Genomic DNA, 22,070 nt, shown 5'->3' with positions numbered 1-22,070 from the left:
GCCAGTTTGGGAATCACTGCTATAGTGCATCTAGAAGGTAGGCTATATACCAGAATCTGTGACTTATTCTCAGCGTGTTGCCATCACAACACCTGTTGTCTTCCATGTGCTCTATAAATAAACTGACTGGGCTCAGTACTGATAGTGATTAAACTTTCACTGACCCCTGCGTTGTATAAGTGAAGCAGAGACACAGTGACAGAAAGCCGGTGAGAAAAAAACACCAGAAACACATAATCAGTCCTCATCAATCTTTACTGTGGAGACTTGGCATTATGACACACTTCCTGGGAACATTTCTCAGAGAGCTTAAGTAGCAGCCTCTTCATCCCCCTGTAAGGCAGCAGTGGTCAGAGTACATGTTTGTTTGTTTGTTTTTTCTTGCACTTGCTCGGTGGAGTGATCCCAGTGAACAGCACAGTGAAGTCATCCTCTCTGAGTGCCTTCGCAATCAAGCAAAAGGTGAAGGATCATCATTTGGAGGAATTACTCTTTGTTAAGTCCAGATCTGGGGATCTTATTCTTAGACCCCAGGCATCTAATCTCACTCCCAGGCTGTCACACTGGAGGGGAGAGATATTTAACATCAAGAAGCTCCAGTGAAGAACAAGAAGAAGAAGAAGAGCTGTCTGACTGCTTGTTTTTTTGTTTTGTTTAGTTTTTTTTACATTTTGCCATCCATGGAACTGTCTGCCTTTTCACCAAATGCTTCCTTCTACCTGGGCCCACAGGGGGAACCCCCCCTGTCTCGCACTGGCTTCATTATTCTCTCCATCATCATGGCCATATTTACCGGTCCAGCCATCGTGCTCAACGCTACAGTGATCATCGTGTCCCTGATGCACAAGCAGCTGAGGCAGCCACTCAATTACGCTCTGGTGAACATGGCTGTGGCTGACCTGGGCACAGCCATGACTGGAGGGCTTCTGTCTGTGATCAACAACGCCCAGGGGAGCTTCTCCCTGGGAAGGACGGGCTGCGTGATGGAGGGCTTTGCAGTGTCCTTGTTTGGTGAGTGAGAGAGAAGAACAGCTTAAGTTTACATAGTTGCACCATTCCATAATAAGGTACATAAAATTAGAGTAGTTATTGAGGAACTAATAAGGAACAAAAGAGTAGTTATTGAGGAACTAAGGTACACAAAATTAGAGTAGTTACTTATTTTGATGTCTCACTTTACTTTAGGGTACACAAAAAGGGTAACTAATGATTAAGTAATAGTAAGTTCCTCATTAGTTCCACTGTAATTTGATTAGGAGTTACTGAAGAACTGACCAATAAAGGGATAGTTCAACATTTTTGGCAAATTGGCCTATTACCATAATCCCAATGAGTAGGTTTACCTTTAATTGTCAGTGAAAGCTATTTTTAGAACGGCGGAGCAGAGCCAAGAGCTGCTCAGAGCTATGCTACGGAGGCTCATGGGATTTCTTGGTTTCCCTCATTAAACTCATCAAATAGACAATCCAACAACTCCAAAATGCTCTTGTGGACAAGTTGTGACCTGCACATTCACCACGCTATGAATAACAGAACGTTACGAGAAAGAGTTGTTTTCAAGGCAAATGCAGTACTGCTTGCTGAAAAAAAGGCCACATTAGCGGCATGAATTTACCTCAAAAACAACTCTGTTGTTAGATTGAGTTGTTGGATTGTGTATTTGATGAGGCAAACCAAGAAATCCCATTAGCCTCCGAAGCGTAGCTCTGAGCAGCTCGCGGCTCTGCTCCGCCGTTCTAAAAATAGCTTGCACTGACAATTAAAGGGAATGAACCTACTCCTAAAACTATAGGGATTGTGGCAATGGGCCAATTTGCCAAAATGTTGAACTATCCCTTTAACTAATAGTTAGTTCATCATTAGTCCCTACTGATTAGTTTGTCATTTGTTCCCCATTTGCTCCTCAGTAACTACTCTAATTTTTATGTATCTTAGTTCCTCAGTAATTACTCATTTGTTCCTCATTAGTTCCTCAGTAACAAATTTTTGTGTACCATATAGTTCAGTGACTACTCATTTTTCCTCAGTAGCTACTCTAATTTTGTGTACCTTATTGTAAAGTGTTATCCATAATTGTGCTGATGTCACTTTCTCACAATAGAAAATAATACATTTCCGCAGGCATCACATCTCTGTGCACAGTTGCTCTGATCGCGGTGGAGAGGATGTTTGTTGTGTGTAAGCCACTGGGGCAAATAACCTTCCAAAAGAAGCATGCCCTCGGGGGTATTGCTGCGTCCTGGCTGTGGTCCCTGGCGTGGAACTTGCCCCCCCTGTTTGGCTGGGGCAGGTACGAGCTGGAGGGGGTCGGGACGTCCTGTGCACCGGACTGGCACAACAGAGACCCGAAAAATGTCTCCTACATCCTGGCGTATTTTGCATTATGTTTTGCAATTCCCTTTGCCATCATCCTGGCATCCTACACCAAACTAATGTGGACTGTACACCAGGTGAGCGTTTGGGAACAGATAAAGTTTTACAAAAATAGCCACTGTTAGAGGAATGTTGGAATATTTGTGTTGCAGAAATGTGTCTTATTAGGATTATTACTTGGAACAGTTTTTATTCTGTGTTACAGGTTTCAAAGATGCCTTGTGTGGAAGGTGGCGCTGTAGCTAAGGGGGAGCTGAAGGTGGCGTTCATGGTCATTCTGATGGTTCTGACGTTTCTGATCAGTTGGCTGCCTTACGCCAGCCTGGCCATGCTGGTGGTCTACGACCCTGATGTAGAGATTCACCCACTGGTGGGCACAGTGCCTGTTTACCTGGCCAAGAGCAGCACTGTGTACAACCCTATGATCTACATCTACCTCAACAAACAGGTACTGCACAACCAGACAGGTTATTCTTCCAGCAGAGTCCATCCATGGGTGGTAAACCTGCATGATAAATAGTAGGGGGAAATACCTCTGCTGTTTCAGGGCATCAGCACCATCTAGTGTCCCTCAAAGACAGTAGCGCTGATATCCACTACAGCTGCTTTGCTGAGTGTCTTTCAGTCCAGCACAGGAATTAGGAGAGGAAGATAAGAAGATAAGACATCCTTTGGCAAATTATCATTTGTTGATTTTTTGCATTCAAACACTTTATTTATTGAATTTTTTTTATTTATTTTTATTTAAGTGCAGTTTGTTTTGATGAAAATATATTTTATTTAAATCTAATCTTTTGATTTTTTTTGTGATCAAATGTTTATTTAACAAGAAGTTACAACCAAAAAACATGACTCATTAATTGACAATAGAGACAGTACAAAATTGACTGTAACAACTAAATCTCAAAATAATAATAGTAATAGTGTTAACCTTGCACTTCAATAAGGTGCAAGCAAAACCAAACCAAAGGTGATCTTTTGATTGAATAATAAAGACACAAATGTACCTCCATAGACTTTCTGGCAGATGAGCTGCGAGAAAACTTGTTCCTCTTCATGACTTACAGTATATGGACTGATGTGTGTCTTTCTAAATCAAGTCCAATCAGTTGAATTGACCACAGGTGGACCATCCATCCAGGTGTAGAAACATCAATGAGATGATCAAATAAAATAGGAAACACCTGTGTTACATTTCAAGTGCCAAGGCAAAATGTCTGAACACTTACAGTACATCATCATTGTGATGATTGATGTGGGAAAATGCTGTATGTAATTTAATAGGTATTTTTAAGTACATTTCTTATGTATATTTTTATGTACAAAATCTTTCCTAAGAAAGAAAAAAACCCTATTGTGTATCGAGGCTATTTCTATTGCTTATCACAAGATATAATGTACTGTATGAGAAACACAGAATACAGTATATTTTGTTTTGAGGTTATATGTAACATGTCTTGTTTCATTCTGTTTTCTATAGTTCCGTAAATATGCCGTGCCCTTCCTGCTGTGTGGGAGAGAGGTCGAGGACGAGGTTTCAGAGGCACCGACGACTGTGGAGACTACAAACAACAAAGTATCTCCTGCCTGAGTCACACATGAGTTTGCAAAAATTCCATGAATTTTCAAAGTTGTAAGCAGGGCCTATGGGAATAAACTGGAAATTTACAAAATTGAAAGTTGGCCCTTAACAGGGTACTTAAATATAGTTAGGGAAAATATCTTGTAGCATTAACTTGGCTAAAACAACCAGAGTTAATGCAAGCACTTGAATATCTCTGCTATTCCTCAGTCACATGCACACAGCACACAGCTTACTGCAGGGCTGCTGAGGCCACGCCCCCTACATGCACTGTGCAGTCCTTCATCCATCACATGCACATCCATCAGATGAGTTCTATCACATAAGTTGAAGCAACATTTGAACTTGTGGACTCAAGTCCAAAGTAAGTGTTGATAATATTATGGGGTAAATGTATTTGATCTATGGTATTAATGTTTAACACTATTTGATTTAACATTTTGAATGGGACATTTTTCGTGTTTTTGTTGTTCAATGACAGAATTGATTGTTCAATACAAGAATTAAAGTTTTAAAGTTCTACTCACAAATACAAATCTGTTGAAATGTCATGATGATTTTTAATTGTTTTATTTTGCATGGATGTGTTATGACCAAACAAAATGTTCATATTTATGTTTGGATATGATACAGTTTATTTAAATGACCCCCAATTTCCAGTTACTTCCAATTATTCCTATGGAAAGTGAAACATGGAGACTTCCTTTCTGTCACCTGCCACACAGACATCAGTGATCTACATTAATCTCCTCTGTTATGTTAAGATGTGTTAAGCCTGTGAAAACTGTGTCCAGTGTTACAAATAAATGAGAACAGTAATTCAGCATAAGTTTATTCAATGATGATCAATAGAAAATAAAATATCAGTATTGATTCAAATCAAGTCAAGGCCAAAATAAAATGAGAAATACAAAAAAATGCATTGATACAAAACCTAGAGGGTTATAGTAAAGCATTTGCTACTAAGAGAAATGATGTTTACTGAATAAAAACATTAAGGAGCAAATATCAAGACTTTCAAGTAGAGAACATTACCATGGGTCTTTCAGTACTTTTGTACATATTTTACATGATCTTTTATTTAAATACAGCTTTCAGAACATTAATAGTTTTATAGTAATTATAATAATAACAATATGAAGAAAACTAATAGAAATGTTCAAATCAATATGTGTTTCTCTGTAAACTGGTACTTAACCATTTCATTTTTTTCCCTAGCCACGAACAGAGGAACTGTGCACCTTGAAAATATTTTTTAATACTCTTTCATTCCCAGCATTGTAAGGTGAGGTGTAAATGACAAATATAGAGTCCACTAAACCATACACACAGTCACAAAAAGTACAAAATTGTCTCACCTTAATACACAAATCTGTTTAGAAAAAGGAGAAACGATAGCACTATACAGTTACTTGTGCAAAGACAAACAGCTATGTGCTAATATTTAAATACCATTGGTATAGACTGAACCAAATCCTTATTTTCTTTTTTTTTTCAGGAATCCCTGACATGAGGTAAAAGAAGTTATTTTCATCTTTAGTTTAACACAACTTTTAAAAGTGTTTACAAAATAATGCATATCTTCAGTTCATCAGTACTGTAATTGCTACGAATAGTACAATGTGCCTGTTATGTGCATTGGTCCTTTTATATGTCAGTCATCAACAAAAGGACTAGAACACACTTTGTTTTTTTTTTTACTCACAAACAATTCAAAGAGCCCTTTCAATGTGCACACAAAATGGAAAACCTACATTTTCATGACAGTATTCGGTTGAATTAGAGTACAGTACGCACTCGCCTACAAATCAAACACTCATGAACAACGGATCACATTTACCCTTTATATCCTTGGTGCTAATTCAAACTCTCCATGGTAACGCCTGAAAAAGCCTGTTTCAGCATTTTAGTCGAGTATCTTTATTGTGACAGGTCAGTAAATGATAAGAAGGGAAAAATATTTTAGATTTGGGGTTTGTGTGGGCATCACTCGCTCGTTTTCATGCAACAGAAGAGTTGAGTTTCCCTCCTGGTCTCATTAATAAACATGATGATAGAAGAAAAAAAAGAAAAACACCAAGTCCAGGTTCAAGTCTACTTCATTTCTTTGAGACTCCACTGTGGGACACTGTGAAAGACAGAAAGGTTGAGACAATGATATGTTGTCACTGGCGCCTTACGAGGTATACTGTATGCAGGAACCAGGCAGGCTGAGAGAGAAAGGGGGCGGGTGGGGGTGTGTGGGGTGGGGGTTTAGTATTGCTTAGCCTCTCTCCAGCATCCTGACACCAGGAGAACCCTCTTTGTCCTTCCACATACACAACAAACGTCTGCATCATCTGTGTCTGACCTTTGGATGTGTGCCACCGCAGGCTCCGAGCCCTCGCACACTTTTACGTGAAGACTAAAGATGTGACTGCCAAGATTCATCACAAAGGTTTTAATGGAACCGCGCTGTAAATCGACGACGGGTAGCGTACGTCATGGACAATCCCAGCATGAGCTATGAGAAATATTCATTTATCCCTGTTATTACCATCCATCCTCTGTCACTCTTTCAGCAGCAAAAAGGCATTTCAGTAGGGGGCTGACGGAACCTAGGTTTGACTCTGAACCCAACTAAAAAAAGCAGCATTGTTAATGCACTATGCATTTTTAAATTCGTGTGCATGCCCTGCACAACATATGCAAACAAAATGTGTTCATCACATGTATAAAATTTCAGCACTGGATCCTTGAGGCTTGCCTTCTAAAAATGCTCCATTAAAGGGGGCTTAACTTTATGCAACTGGTGTTGGTTTGATGAAGTAACGCGTACTCCTATGCTGAGAAATCAAAGCCATTTGCATATCCTGTGCAGTAGTGTTATCACACAAGCAGAACCTCTTAAAAATGCTGTTTCATAGGCAAACTAAAGGGTGCATATCAGCTAAGAAATAAAAGGCAAATCAATTTCAGAATATTGTACTTAATAATAAAATAATGCAAGTCTGCTTTTATAGCATAAAAGGAGTCACAAGGGTCCATATTGCTGATCTTTTAAATGATACATAATTACAAAATATAGAATATCTCTTTACAAAGTTTCTTTTGTTATATAATACAATTTACAGCATATCAACTATGAAATATTAACCAGGCTATTCTAAAATTTAAAATAACCTGCCTGCTAGTGCATTTATCACAAATGCTTTTGTCGTTTCAAAAGTACATATCTCAAGTTGAATGATGCTATAAGTAGGACGGTTAGTTCCTGCATAATCTGGTACGACTCTACTGGTGCTCTTCACTTTTTGACTCAGCTGTAGCGATCATTAAACAATCTGCTCTAACAACAAAGGGATCAAGTTATTCTAACCACTAAGGGAGGAGATATGCCTTCCTATGCTTGCATTGAAAACTTGCATGATATGCCAAACCTTAATAAAGTGACTGAGGTAATGACATCGTACATCTGATTGTCATCACCCTTAAAGATCCACCCGATAAGAGTGTCTCACACCTTCGCCAATTGGTCCATCTCTCACTGTCCTCGTCTCTGATTGGCTGCAGGGTGAACCTGTCCAGGTCGAGGCCTTTGACAGGAGGGTCCAGTCGGTCCCTCTGTGCACAGCCCGGGTGGGATGTGGCTCTGTGCCGTGACCTCCGCTTGCTGGCAGGTGGAGAACAATTAAATGAAGGGGAATAATGTGTCTCTCTTCTGTTTGCCTTTTCTCTTCAATGTAAAAGGCACTTCTTTTGGTCGGAGCCAACAGATGCATTTCTTTTTTTTTTTATATATTCACTGGTTTGTAGTCTGACACAGGTTCTAATTTCTCACATTTCTCCAGCCGCTGCTATAAAGTTGTGATGCAGATCATCTCATCTGCCAGGTCCTCCTCATAGGGAGCTCTGGGTTCTGTCTCTGGCTCCTCGTCGCTGTAGCTGGCTGCTGTGTCCTGCAGTTCATAGTCCCTTGGAGTCAGAAGGGGAAACATGTTGACCCCGTTGATGCCCGGGGCCATCCCTCCGTTCAGGAGGTGGCTGGCTGCGCTCTCCATCTCGTCTATCGTCATCTCGCATGCATCCGCTATCTCGTGCTTTGTTGCAGCCACAAACTTGGGATCCTTGGCGTATCGTCCAAGCCCCTCTGATATCAAAACCTGCTCCGCAGCACAAACAGAAAATACGTTATGTTGATATGCAAATTTCAGATTCTTATTTTGCTTTCTTCCTTGTAAAGTTTAGTATTTAAACCTGGATCCATGTAGTGACTTACTTACCTGGGAAGATCTTATCAGTTCTGTCTGAAACAAGGTTACACAATCTCTGGCGATTGTGAGGAAGATTAGTGCTTCTCTACATTCCTCTTGTATGTTAACTTTATATTATAGTCTAATTATTATACATACAATCATATTGTATGGGCGAGCACTTTCCCCACATAGCTCCAAAAAATATTTTTTACTGCAGAAACATTTTGTTGGAATGGAAACTTTTTCCAACCACTATGATGCAACCACTCCACTTTTCTTGAAATGTAATGTATTATCTATTTTTGATATTAATATCTTTCAAATATGGACTTATATTTTTAAAGGGGAATTGCTGTTTTTTACAACCTTATTTCTAACATAAAAGCCGTGCAGCGCTCAGAGATGAGCGTCGGAACGACTCGTAATGGCACCAAAGTTATCTGGGTGAGTAAATGATCGCATTTTATGCTAGAAATAAGAGATCCAGATTGTTTAAACACTTGTCTACAGCCTTACCAGACAGTTTCACAACATTTTTTTATTTGTACTTCTCAGGTTCATCAATATTCCACTAGACAAATCAATAACCTATACCTTCCATTGTGCCATGTGTCTCGTAGATAGTTTTCAATAAAATAACATGGAGCCCAGTTATGGAATAGAAGAATGCATTTAGTTAATAATTCTCTGTCTTTGCCCAGATTCAAACTGAAAGTAAAAATGCTCTGATTACAAAACATTGTTGTTCATAATTTGGATTCTGTATAGCCTTGCAAATGTATTCTTTTGTTTTTATATTTTATTGTATTTTGTATTGTTTTGTTTGTAATGCTATTAAGATAAAGTATATTAATGTTTATTTTTTGTTTTGCTAAGTTATTAGTGTAATTCCCCTTTATAGGTGAGGTTTAAAGATAAGCCCAGAGTGGGTTTCTACCTCACCCGCACATGTTTTATTTTTAATTTCATTTATTTTGTTGATTCTACAATTGTGCAAATAAACTAAACTAATCTAAAGTGACGTGGTGAGGGAAACCGTCACCACAGCCTCAGACTCACCGCTTCCACTAAGCTGGTGGCGCTGCCTCTCTTCTGGTGGTACTGGTTGTGGTACTCGGGTGGCACCTGCAGGTGGACGGGGGAGTACGTCCTCTGAGAGTACTCCGGGTCGTCTGTGTACCAGGAGCTCTTGCGCACGGACACGTGGCTGCTGGCGACGCTCCCCCTGTGCGGGTGGTCGACGCGGATGAGAGGGGTGTAGTATGGTGACTGGTCTTTACTGGCCGGGGTGGCAGGGGGAGTGGCCCAGGAGCGGGTAGAGCGGGTCGGGGAGAGGCGGTGGGCTCTGCTGGAGTCCAGGCCTGCTACAGCCATTACCTGACAGATCCAGAACACAGGCTTTACACACAGGAAGGTGGAGCGCTGTCAAACTGTGCTACTTCTCCAAGGAACATGCAAGCAGCTCAGTTGGGTTGTTGTGACCTGGATCTGACAGATGTCTATGATATTTAGTTATTTAAAGGGATAGTTCAACATTTTGGCAAACTCTTCTATTGCCATAATCTTTATAGCCATTTGAGTAGGTTTATCACCTTTAATTATCGGTGCATGTTGTGAGGGAGTGCAGAGACGCGAGCTGCTCAGTGAACACATGGAGGTGAACGGTACAGCTCCCCTGTCCCTCATTAAACTCATCAAATACACAATCCAACAACTCCAAAACACTCTTGTATTTATTTTTATTTTTTATTTATTTTACCAGGCAGACTGCTTGAGATAAAAAAAAAAATCTCTTTTCCAAGCAAGGCCTGGCCAAGAAGGCAGCAAACAAGATATATATACACACAAAGAAGAAGGGACAGACATGAGAGAGACACACACTATGAGATAATCATGTAACATTATGAGACATACTATTATTATGAGTTGTTTTCCAGACTTTTGAAATCACTCCGCCCAGCAGCCGTGTTTGGAATGTAGTTCCAGTTTTGCATTTGCCTCGAAAACAACTCTGTCTCATAATGTTACATATTATCTCATAGCGTGGTGAATGTGCAGGTCACAACTTGAGCGTTTTGGAGTTGGTGGATTGTGTATTTGATGAGTTTGATGAGGGACAGGGGACCTGTACCATTCACCTCCATTGTGTTTGCTGAGCTGCTCGCGTCTCTGCCCCGCTGATCTCAAAACAACATGCATTAGGCAAATTTGCCAAAATGTTGAATTATCCCTTTAATAGAAACATGATCAGTTCATTTCAACATTCTGTTTGTGTGGGAAATCAGTCAATTAATGACATAGTTCAGTCCAAACATGATCAAACATAACACAGCATTTAAATCGTGCCTGTGAGCAGCACATGTGCCGGGGTTACCTGGTGCTGCATGAGGTGCAGTGGTAGAGCAGTACGCTGATGTGGAAGCTCGTCCTGGCTACTTTGTCTGCGAAGACACTCAAAGTTGAAGGATGGCCTCCTGTGACCTGAAGGAGCCAGGAGTGAACCAGGGAGTGAGTCAGTGAGTGACGTGGTGCAGGAAACTCAACAACATGCAAAGCTCCAACACTGCAAACACTCCTGGGACTGGAGCTGTGTCTCAATTCGAATACTTCCATGACTACACTGTCATTATTTTTCTTCTGTAGTGCGCAAATTTCAAATCAAATCGAATGCTGTCGCTTTGCAGTTATACCAGAAATAACGACTGTATCAGTTGCCAATGTCTTCTTCTGTTTGGACCGCTGTTGTGGCCTGTCAACACATCTACAGTACCGGCTTGTTTTGTTTTGTTATTTCAATTAGCAATAATGAACGCCTTACTTGTACTTTTTTTTTGCTTGTGTGGGCCACCTGTTTTATGCGAGGTGGAGATTATGCTCCCGCTCCTTTTACTCGTGGAAAACATTGGCCTACCCGTATGTTGATTTACATACACTACTCGCAAAAAGCTAGGGATATTTGACAAGAATATCCCTATAAAAAGTTCATGCTACAGTGATATTCTATCATGAAAGCCTTGTAAGTAGAAGGATGCAATGGTAATTTCTTTACCTCAAACAAAAGCTAACAACAGTGGTGGCTATAGCACAACAAAAATATCAATGTCTCAATAACTTGATCAGTTTGATCAAAGTGTTGTCTTGGTCTCATGATGTCAACACGTGAACATGGTGGAGAGGGAGAGAGAAGAGGACTGTCTACAAACTGTCACTGAACCAGAACATTAAGTGGTTCAATGACAATTGAACCACTAAATCAGATGGTGCTGGTGATTTTTGTGGTTAATCACCTTGTTAGAAAACAGCATGTTATTCAATAAGCACTGAAACACTGAACAATTGGACTTGTGCATTCAAAAGTTTAGAGAAGGTTAAATTAAGTTCACCTGTAAAGGTTATAGTGCATTTTAGGTGATTTCTGAAATTTAATCCAAAAGCCAAACATCCCTAACTTTTTGTGAGTAGTGTATATAATATTCTGCTACGAAGCCAAAGTGGTGATCATTGAGGGTGCAATGTGTCCATCGCTCCACACTCAACTTTTGCACCATCTGGGTACTTACAGTACACTGTATTTTGACATACTTGTTTCGTTTCGTTTCATTTATTTCGGTCAATACATGTCATTAAAAGAGAAGTAACAAACCAGAGAGAAAAAAAATAAAAAAAAATAAAAAATAACATCGATCAGAGTAAACAATAAGTAAACAGAAAAAGAAAATGTATAATAGACATTGTCAGTGTGAATGCACTTACATACCGTACTCAAAATAGTAAGTGTAAGTATGGAAGTATTTGAATTGAGACACAGCATGGGTGTGTAGATAAACCACACAGTGGAAAGAGTTTGTGTGCATTTAGTAAACTAAAAGAGAGCGTTGCACTTTTTCCAAAGGCTGTGTGTGTGTGACACAGCTGCTCAGTAGCAAACCCTGAGACTGTATGTCTTCTACAACAGGATAACTGATAAGGTACAGAGAGTTCAGTGTTTCTCCTTTTCCATCAAAGTTGTTTTTGTTCTTTTACAAAATTAGACTTTTCAAACACTATAATATATTCGACATGTAAAATGTGAGTCATGCTCCAGGCACAATCTATGGGATATACCTTGAGGTGTGGCAGGAAGCAGCCGTCTCTTTGGTGACCTGCGTGAATCACGGTAGAGAGGCTGCTCATCATCGTCATAGTAACTGTCAGGGTGATGGTAACCTTTGGGAGTCTCATACTCCGTGTCACTGTTCTGATACCTGTCAACACATGGAGTGAAAGGCTTGTGAGGAGACACGGACTGTCACACTATCCCAAAACATTTTGTGAACAAGGTGAAGCAGGATAAAAGAGACTTTGGACACAGACAAGCAGGCAGAGACATACCTTTCCCCTGACAGCATACTGTCATCTTCATAAAACTCCTCCCCGCTGTAATACTCCCCAGAGAAACGGTCTTCATCAAACTCCTCCTCCCTGCGGATGGTGGGGTGGCGTCCGTCCCCTCCGTGGGACCTGAGGACAGATCAGGTCACAGGGGTCAGACCCACATGCTGTGTCTTTACTGCGAAAAGGAGGTTGGGGGTCAGTGGAATAGGGCCATGCACTGCCATGCAGACGCAAGCCTCCAGGGGGCAGCGATGCAACTGACCACCCTTATTTATGTTAACTGCAGCCAAACCAAGACAACAGGCAGACCACGTTGGCTGAGGAGCATCACGCTGTCCTCTACACATCACACCTAGACGTCCCGCATCGGGCTGATCAAAGCACACATCTCTGTCTGGTTCAGGATCTGAAAGTGAACTGGGTTGTAGGACTGTGCAGTGGGAGCGTAAAAAAAAAACAACTAGTGGTGATTTTTCCAAAACATTCTCATACTTCTTTATGCTCATTTCCGCCACTTGATGAAAAAAAATAAGATATAATAACTCAAAATGATCGCCCGAAGTCAGCTGAGATAGGCTCCAGCTCACCCGTGGCCCTAGTGCAGGATAAGCGGTATAGAAAATGAATGAATGAATGAATGAACTCAAAATGATCATTTTGATTTATTATCTCATTATTTTGAGTTATTATCTCATCATTTTGACTTAGTATCTCATTATTTTTTAGTCAGTTTCTCATAATTTTGAGTTATCTCATAATTTTCACTCATTATCTCGTAATTTTGACTCAGTACCACATACTTTTGAGTTATTTCATTATTTCGACTTGGTATCTCATCATTTTTGACTTAGTATTTCATAATTTTGAGTTAGTATCTCATTATTTTGATTTCGTATCTCATAATTCTGACTCAGTATCTCATAATTTTGATTTAGTATCATAAATTTGAGTTAGTATCTCATTATTTTGACGTAGTATCTCATAATTTAGACTCATTATCTCATTATTTTGACCTAGTATCTCATAAATTTGACTAAGTATCTCATAATTTTGAGTTATTATATCTTTTATTTTTTATCAAGTGGCGGGAATGGGCTTCCATACTTCTTTCTTTTCCAGTTTCTTGGTCCGTCTTCAAAACAAGCACGTCACTTTGACACATGCATAAAACAGGGCTGCTCTCAGCGATATGCTGGCCACTCACACTGATGTTAACTCTCAGTTTACTCTAAAGCACTGACACAAGGCAATAAGCAGACAAATGAGTGGCCAGCATACAGCTGGTATCACTGACTTTAGCAAGGATGCAACCATTCATCGATCCAAAACCATGTCAAAATGAAACATAAAAAAAACAAAGTCCTTTTTTGTGTTGCTGTGGAGACATACTGCTGGAGCCAAACCTAGAAAAACAACATACCTAACATAGGTCTCATAGTAGCGCCTTCTGTCCAAGAGAGCAGAGGGATGGTCAAGAGAAAGCATTTTGGTTAGGAAGGAGAAAGGGAGAAGGAGAGAACACAGAGAAAATGGAGGAGAGAGCGTGACATATATATCATACAGTATATGAAACATATACAGCATTCTCATATATATGTATATGGAGGAGAGAGCGTGACGTCGACTCCAGTGATGGTTGACAATTCCATTTTCTACTCGTAAGATAAGAAACCAACTAAAAATCATTTCTCTTCTGTAAAGTGGCAGCAATGAAATTGTCTCTCAAACTTATGGGGTAGTAAAGAAAAAACAGGCCCAATCCTGGAGACTAAAGAGAGCATGGGAAATAAGGAGATAAGTGCACTATTCGTCACTTATGAAGTTAACTGTCAGTATGGGAGTGATCCATTATGGAATGAAGGGTTTACAATAAAGGTTTGTGAAATGGAAAGGTTTGATAAGAGGCTGGGAGGAAACACTTATGCAACTGATAATGTCCTCACAACTTGTGGTTGCAGCAAACAAGCACACGACTTCCTCGGCCCTCAGTTATGTGCTGTCATACTGAGAGAGCCACTCAATCCACTGTCACAGTGGGGCAAGGGGAACTTGTACAACTGTTTACCTATTAAAGTTTCAGCCTTAACCCTGAAGGAGAAATGCATAATCCACATCTAAATACTCTAACACATAGCCTTCACTTGCTGTCGGATATAATCTTTGTTATATTCTATGTATTGTATGAACTGTTTACTTAACGTTGCACCCTAAAGTGAAAAAAAAAACATGGAGAGACATTAATTCAGTGGAATATATAATTTCTCCAAAAGGTTATCCAATATCTTTCACCCTATAAAATCTCAAATCTTCTTTGATTAAGACATTGATAAGAAGACACCACTCTGTTCAGTAACTATGGAGCTATAGCTACCTGACACTTAGCTTAGCACAAAGACTGCAAATAAATGCTTAGCTTTTCTCAGCATATTTTTGTTATTTTAAAGGAGACATATCATGCCCCCTTTCCACAAATTAAAATAGTTCCCAGGTGTCTTAAAGACATGTCTGTGACAGGCTTCGGTCAAAATACCCCAAGGATCAAACATCACAGCTCTTTTCATCCTCTCAAAACAGCCCTGTTCAGAACGGCTGGTTTCAGTGTCTGTCCCTTTAAATGCAAATGAACCACTGCTTGCCCCGCCCCTTCTACTGGTCCCAGGTAGGGGTGGGGTTATGCAAATTCGAAAACTAATTACATCATTGTCAGACAATGGGCTCTTTGCACAGCTCCACTACTTCCTGAATTTAATGCTGCTCTGTTGTTTCCTGTCTTACATTATTGGACAACCTGATTAATCCAGGTGTGTCTGACCATTGTGACTACTCAAACACATCTGGATTAATCAGTTTGTCCAAAAATGTAAGACAGGAAACAAAGGAGCAGCATTAAGTTCAGGAAGTAGTGGAGCTGTGCAAAGACCCCATCGAGGGAACAGCTCGTAAAACCACATGGATTTTAACATATGGAGCCTGAAAATTACAGATTTAATGGTGTCCTTCACTAAGGATTTTGCCTTTAATCAACTAATCGTCAAATCGTGTTGTTTTTTCCCCAAAGAAAAGAGTTAAAACACTCAAATAAAGAAATTCTTCAGTTGGCATTAGATAACAACGACAGGACATTCTCCACCCATCCTTTTCCTGATATCACTCATTAGGCGTTGTTTCTCTTTCAGGCACAGTTTAGAGAGAGAGAACAAGAGTGATATCGAGTGTGAGAGAGAGAGAGAGAGAGAGAGAGAGAGAGAGAGAGAGAGACCACCAGGTGCACTGGTGCTGGAGCACTCACTGTCACGTTTGTATCTAAAGAGTCTCGCCTATATCATTAGAAAACAAAGAAATTCTGTGTAAAATCTGATGTTCAGCAGCAGGGAGCACCCCTATATATTCAGAATGGTGCCATCTTTTTTCATAACCACATTTTGTGACGACTGGACGACGAGGTTGATAGTCGAACCAGACCTCTACGAATTGAATCGTCAATTAATCGTCTATTCGAGGTCACCCCTACACCCAAATACAGAGCCTTCAAAAAGTGATATTTCCATAATATGTCCCCTTTAAATGAGAATTTGTTCCTTTTTCTAGAAACTGTCCCATCTGCCTGTTCCTCAGTCGACTTCTCTGTATATTACTGTTTCAACAAGTTTGACTTTTGTTACGTGTTACAGTTACAAAGGTTCTGCTGCAAAAATCTGTGTAGAAACTATCCTGCCATGATGAGACTGTACATGTACATGTATGTAATTTCAGAATTGGCACCAAACAAACAACCAGCTCATCAATGTCTGTTGATCAGAGTGGATACCTTTGACCCTGGGGCGTCCGCGGCTTGTCGTAGTCGTAGTAGGAGCTGCGTAGACCTGGGTATCCGTTGGGAGGGGCGTGTTCGTAGTAGCGGTGGTGTCCTCCGTTGGGCAGACTGGACACGTTGGCGTTGTTGAGGTTGATGTTGGTGGATTTGGGAGACTTGCCGTAGGAGTTGTGGTGGCGGTTGTGGTGGTGGTGGTGGTGATGGTGGTGGTTGGGGTGCGACATGGCGTTGGCCCGGGACAGACGTCCCACCGGCTGCTCCATGTGGGCGTAGTGAGGCGGGGGCTGCACCTGCAGGGGGCGCTGCGTGGCGTTGGTCTGGTGGCCGTTGGAGCGCCGGTGGCCGCCGTTCATGAGGTGGTTGCCGAAGAGTCCGCCGTTACGCTGTGGAGGAACGCTCACAGTAAAACCACCGGGGCCTGGACTCGTTACAGTGCAGCAGAACAAACGGGCCATTGATGTTAAGTCTGTGAGCTGATTGTCTTTTTTAGAAATTGTATGAGCAAAAATAAGTTCAGAAGCTGGTTTTATGGCATATGACATATGTGAGCAAAATGAATGCACTCTTTGTAGATTGTTGGAATTGAAATGGGAGGAAAAACTGAAGAAGCCAAAATAAACCACATGTAACATAATCTACTCATTGTAACAATATAGATCAGAGACAGTGCATCTACTGCAGATTTAGCTGAGGACTGTTTTTGAGTACATTCCCTTTTATAGAGAGCACTTTTATATGTTATCATAGAAAAGCATTACAAACACAATATGTTAAAGGACAGTTCCGGGCAAATGCAATCTGGGGCTTTAGTTTCCTAATATTTTAGGTCTGAAAAATGGATTCTGAAGATTTTCTTTTTAATTGCTCCTGGTTTGCAGTAGTTCTGTCTGTCCCCGCATCGCCATGGCAGCGATAAATGGGAGCATTTCTATTGGTGAGGCTGTTTACATCCCTCAAAACCGCATTTTTTTCCCCACACACAGCGTCAAATGGCTACTCAAAGTCTCGCGTAAGAGTCAAGTTGACGGCTAACTATGTTTACAGGTCGCCTGAAGCTCTCCAGTTTGTTTTATCAACAAAGGAATATCAACTCAGAGCCATAACGTCTTTGTAGCTGTAAGAGTAAGTCTGGATATTTTTTATTCTGCCTGTAAACACACTGAGCTGTCAACTTGACTCTCGCGAGACTTCATGAAACTTTGTATTACAGCTCTGTTTACAAACATATCGGCTTTCTTGAAGTAAACAAACCTCTCAGTGTATGTTTGAATAGCCATTTGATGCTGTCTGTGAAAAAAAAGCAGTTTTGAGGGGTGTAAACAGCCTCAACAGTGGAAATGCTGTCCACTCCCATTCATCGCTGTCGTGGCGATGCGGAGACAGACACAACTACTGCAAAACAGGAGCAATTAAAAAGAAAATCTTCAGAATCCATCATTTAGACCGAAAATATTAGGAAACTAGAGCCCCAGGTTGAATTTGCCCGGAATTGTCCTTTAATTTCACCACACACATTCTTCCTGCCAGGTAAAATTAAAACAGTTTACCCTATAAATTTCCTCGTCTTCCTCTGGAATAAAGTCTACTAGTTCGTCATCTTGCAGATCACATGATATCGCTCGGCGAATTTCGGGCCCAATATCATGCAGCGTGCGAAGGCCAGCCTGTAACCATGACAATGACAGGGGCTAAGCACTACAGCTGGGACCTTCAAGCTTTTTAAACTCAACAGTATGAAAACTTGACATCATACAGTCACAGTCATCACACATACTGGGCATACACACACCTGTGCTGGAGTATGCAACACCTGACAGACTGTGTGAGATGAGAACACACAAGACAGACAAAATGTGCTCTCTTGAATGCAACCTGCTGTAAAACGTTGTTTAGCTGAAATGTCTCGTGTAGCATCCAGCTGTGCTCTCTCTCTCAAATATGCTTTAGTTAGTGCAGCCAAAGAAAAAAGTCTTTCTTCTCTCCTGTAACTAATTTAGAAGAATATTAACAAAAAAAAAAAAAATTATTATATGTAACCTAAAAGATGGTTGTGTTCACTACTACCAATGATATATGATGAAGCCATATATCATACATTATAAGGTAACAGAAATGGCCAACAAGCTTTGCATGTGAATTTCATGAGTGGGTGAGTGAGGTGTGACACAGAAATGACGTGATGGCTGGAGATGATGACACACGCTTAACATCAACACGTGATATTTCAGGACGAAGACACGGGAGAAACGAGGTCACACACTGGGAACATATAAATCACAGTTACGACTTCTACTGTTACACCAACACCATGAACCTGCCGGATCACAAACCATAACATTAGCACACTTAATGCTATTCGAATGGAATGCACAAAGACACATTTTATACAGACTTAACAAGTGTTCAATCAGTCTCTCTCTCTCTCCAGCGACACACCGACACACTCTCAAGAGACACTAGGCGAAACTCTGCGGGACTCACCTGTAGAGCGATGGCTGTGTTGTTCTGGGAGGGGTGAGCACCCACCAGGCCTTCCTCTTTACGTTTCTTGAATTTCCTAAAGTAGTCCTGTATCAGGAAGGTGGCATAGAACTTCCCCACGGTTACCTCATCATCTGAGTGAACAGACCACACAAATGCCTCCTGTGTCAGCAGGTCACGACACACAGTAATCTGGGAGAAGAGGAGATTCTCTGTTCTCCTTTCAAAATTCTGGGCTCATCGCCGCCTCAGGACTGCAGACAAGTGAGGCGCCGCCAGGCAACCAAATCATTTAATTCAAATTATATATACATCCATCTTGATGGTGTATATACTGTACCTCAATTTGCACCACTTGAGATCCTTCACTGTATTCCAGAGAGAACAGACAATCAAATGTAGACTCTAGTTTTTTTCGGTTAGTGTGAATGTGTATACTTCTATTTCAGATCCTACAGCAAAATAGACCTGGAAACTACAGTACAATTGTATATACTATATAATATGTATTATATATGTGCAATGATATACATGCTGCAAGATAAAGTAACCCAACTGTTGGATAATATTCAGCTTGAGCAGCTACCGTTGAATTACCTGTAAGATCAATGGGCCTCATTCACGAACCGTTCTTAAGAAACAAAGTTTTTACGAAGATTGTGGCATTTATGAGTGTTTTCTTATCCAGGATTTGTTCTTAGCTAAGAACAAAACCTTACGCACACTCAGGAGCATACTTGCGCACATTTCAGAGCTGACAGTTGTGCAAAAAATAACTTTTTATTTCGTTTTCTTTTGTTCTGCAGAATTTGTATGATACTATATGATTTGAATTAGAATAATTTTCTTATCTTTTATGATGTTGTTAATAATTATTTTACAAATCATTGTGGTCTCTTAAAAAACATTAAAGACACTTATAACACTTCATATCAGTTATGTTTATGGGGATACTACGGGTGCAACGAATAACCTCACAGATCTAGTCGGATCACGGTTTTTGAGTTACGGATCGAATCATTTTCGGATCGTGTGTGTGTGTGGGGGGGGGTTCATCAACCGATCTGCGGACGACTTGCATGCCGGACGCATCATAGATCAACAACGACCTGTTGCACCACTGGGAATCACCGTGGCATCCAATAGCAATTAAGTGACTGCTCATATCATGTGATAATATGATTATATTTATGACGGCACACCTGAGAGTGCGGTCTCTCTGATAATAACCCGATGTGCTCCATCCGCTGCTGACGCTACGAAATATAAATATAAAAATATAAACTAAATATAAGCTTTTATGTTTGTTTGTTTCACTTCCTGCGGCAGTAACTCCACTTCACTACTAAAGTTTTTTTTTTTTTTTACATTTGGAGTCTGGTGCTCCCTCTGCAGATTTTCGTTTGGGCATTTGAACTTTCTTTCTCACTTCACCTTCTCTGCTCCGTTTCTGTAGTCTCTGTTTGCACACGGCCCTGCAGTCTCACGCCCTTTTACGGGCATTGATGGGGCGGTTACCTATGCTAATCCTACATTAATTAGGATTACCTGGCACACGCTCTCAAGGAGATGGCGTTCATCAATGTAGGAACACAGCTGCGAAGTATTCTGTGGTTTAAGAACACGTTGATGAATCTGACGTAGAGTTTTCTTAAGAACCTTCTTAAGAACAGCTTAAGAAAGAAGATTCTTAACAAGATAATGGTGAATGAGGCCCAATGTCTTTTAATCTGAGATGTTTTGTGTTGTGGGGCAGAGAGGTGGCCTTTGTGTCTAAGAATGACATTTACTTTACTGCTTTAGCACATGCAAGCAAGCGAATCTATGCATAATACTTGTCAGTGTGTTTGTGTGAATGTACCTGTTTGTGCCCTTTTCTTGCATTATGTGCGGTAGACAGTTAATTCTGTATGTGAGCACGTCCGTGCATGTATTTGTCACATGATATGTATTTTTTTAAGAGTGTATGCAAGAGTGTGTGAGAATCATTCTGAAGCAGGGGTCTGAATCACTTTGAACAAGCACGCTGGGGACAGAAATCGGAGAAAGAGGCAACACTAGTTCCATGCCACCACCCTAAAACAGAACTGCTTCAGAATATTCTGAAGTGTTTCAGAGTTTTGGATACAGAGATAGTGTGAGGAGAATAAGCTGTGGAAGCTCAAGCGATGAGAAAAGGACAGAGATTAAGACAACAGAAGAGCGTCAGTGAGAGACAGAGGACAGATAAAGGAGAAAAAGAGAGAGATATTAGTGAGAAAGACAGAACATGCACTTGCACAGTGGTCTACAAGGCCATGCAAGCCCAAAGCCCAGCGGACAGTCAGTGGTCTCCGTCAGCATCCGGGGCAGGAGGGAGGAGTGTGGATCAAAACACACATGGATACGAAAAAACACACCGCTGAGGGGACAACCAGGAGAAGATGAGCAGAGCAGAAACAACACCAATACAGCTGTACTTGTGTGTGAGCGACTTATTATTTAAAGATATATAGTTATGAAAGAGGTGTTTGGACTGGAGCTTAATGTACTAATGTAATGTACTTTACGCAAGCAGTACGTGGCTCTGTGCAGGCAGCGTTAGCTTGGTCCGTGTGTCAAATTATCAACAACAACCACAACAACAAAAGGACAAGGAGGTGGTGTGTGAGATTTCATAGACAGACACAGGACGATTCCACTGACCACCAGCAGGAGGCACCACTTGATCCAGCAGCTTCATGCTGGTTCTCTTCCAGATTTTCTTGATGACAGCCCGCAGCTCTTCGTTGGCCTGCTCCAGATTACCTGGAACACGGGGAAAGAGAAAGAGATCGCCCTGAGACACCAGCACTCCAATTTAAGTTCACACCGCTTCATTTTTTTATTAAGTAATGCCAATACAAGACAAGCGGGAAAAAAATAAAAACATACAAAGACAAAAAACAACTTATTAAACCTTTTTTGGCCTGTGACCCCATTTTGACATCACAAACTTCTGGCAACCCCAAGACCCCAGCGTCAGTCAAGATATTTTTATATGCTGCATTTTATTTGAACTCGATTTATATTCAAGAAAGTGAAAGTATAAAATACAGGTGTTTAAGATTGTGTGTGGTGTTTTTATTCAGAATTTAAAAAAGAATAATAATTAGTTAAAAAAATATTTTCATCAGTATTTTCTTTTATCAATTACTAGACATTTCAGGCGACCGCATTTGAATTCCAGGCA

At 40.7% G+C, this 22,070-nt stretch overlaps 2 protein-coding genes across 2 annotated transcripts in view; one reads left to right on the top strand and one right to left on the bottom strand.

Annotated features, from left to right (window-relative positions):
• Positions 1-680: 680 nt before the first annotated feature.
• Positions 681-3,964, top strand: LOC310986331 (parapinopsin-like; the record flags this gene model as incomplete). Its single annotated transcript, XM_083972178.1, has 4 exons — positions 681-1,011; positions 2,122-2,450; positions 2,579-2,821; positions 3,854-3,964. 4 exons carry the CDS (start codon positions 681-683, stop codon positions 3,962-3,964), a joined length of 1,014 nt encoding a protein of 337 aa, XP_083828304.1.
• Positions 3,965-7,791: 3,827 nt separating this feature from the next.
• The window catches only part of cacna1da (calcium channel, voltage-dependent, L type, alpha 1D subunit, a), a gene marked incomplete at its 3' end in the record, with an annotated part of 86,838 nt that continues 72,559 nt past the window's right edge, over positions 7,792-22,070 (bottom strand). The window contains exons 40-49 of the mRNA XM_083972243.1: positions 21,545-21,646; positions 18,860-18,993; positions 17,926-18,042; positions 16,373-16,761; positions 13,985-14,011; positions 12,562-12,690; positions 12,295-12,434; positions 10,565-10,671; positions 9,250-9,567; positions 7,792-8,097 (exon numbers count right to left, since the gene is read on the bottom strand). Of these exons, the coding sequence (XP_083828369.1) occupies positions 7,792-8,097; positions 9,250-9,567; positions 10,565-10,671; positions 12,295-12,434; positions 12,562-12,690; positions 13,985-14,011; positions 16,373-16,761; positions 17,926-18,042; positions 18,860-18,993; positions 21,545-21,646 (1,769 nt within the window). The remainder of the gene's footprint in view (positions 8,098-9,249; positions 9,568-10,564; positions 10,672-12,294; positions 12,435-12,561; positions 12,691-13,984; positions 14,012-16,372; positions 16,762-17,925; positions 18,043-18,859; positions 18,994-21,544; positions 21,647-22,070) is intronic.

The sequence above is a fragment of the Trachurus trachurus genome, assembly GCF_905171665.1.
Source record: "Trachurus trachurus genome assembly, chromosome: 5".
NCBI lineage: Eukaryota > Metazoa > Chordata > Actinopteri > Carangiformes > Carangidae > Trachurus > Trachurus trachurus.
Note: the sequence above shows the minus strand (reverse complement) of the source record. Positions and strands in the feature narration are given on the sequence as shown.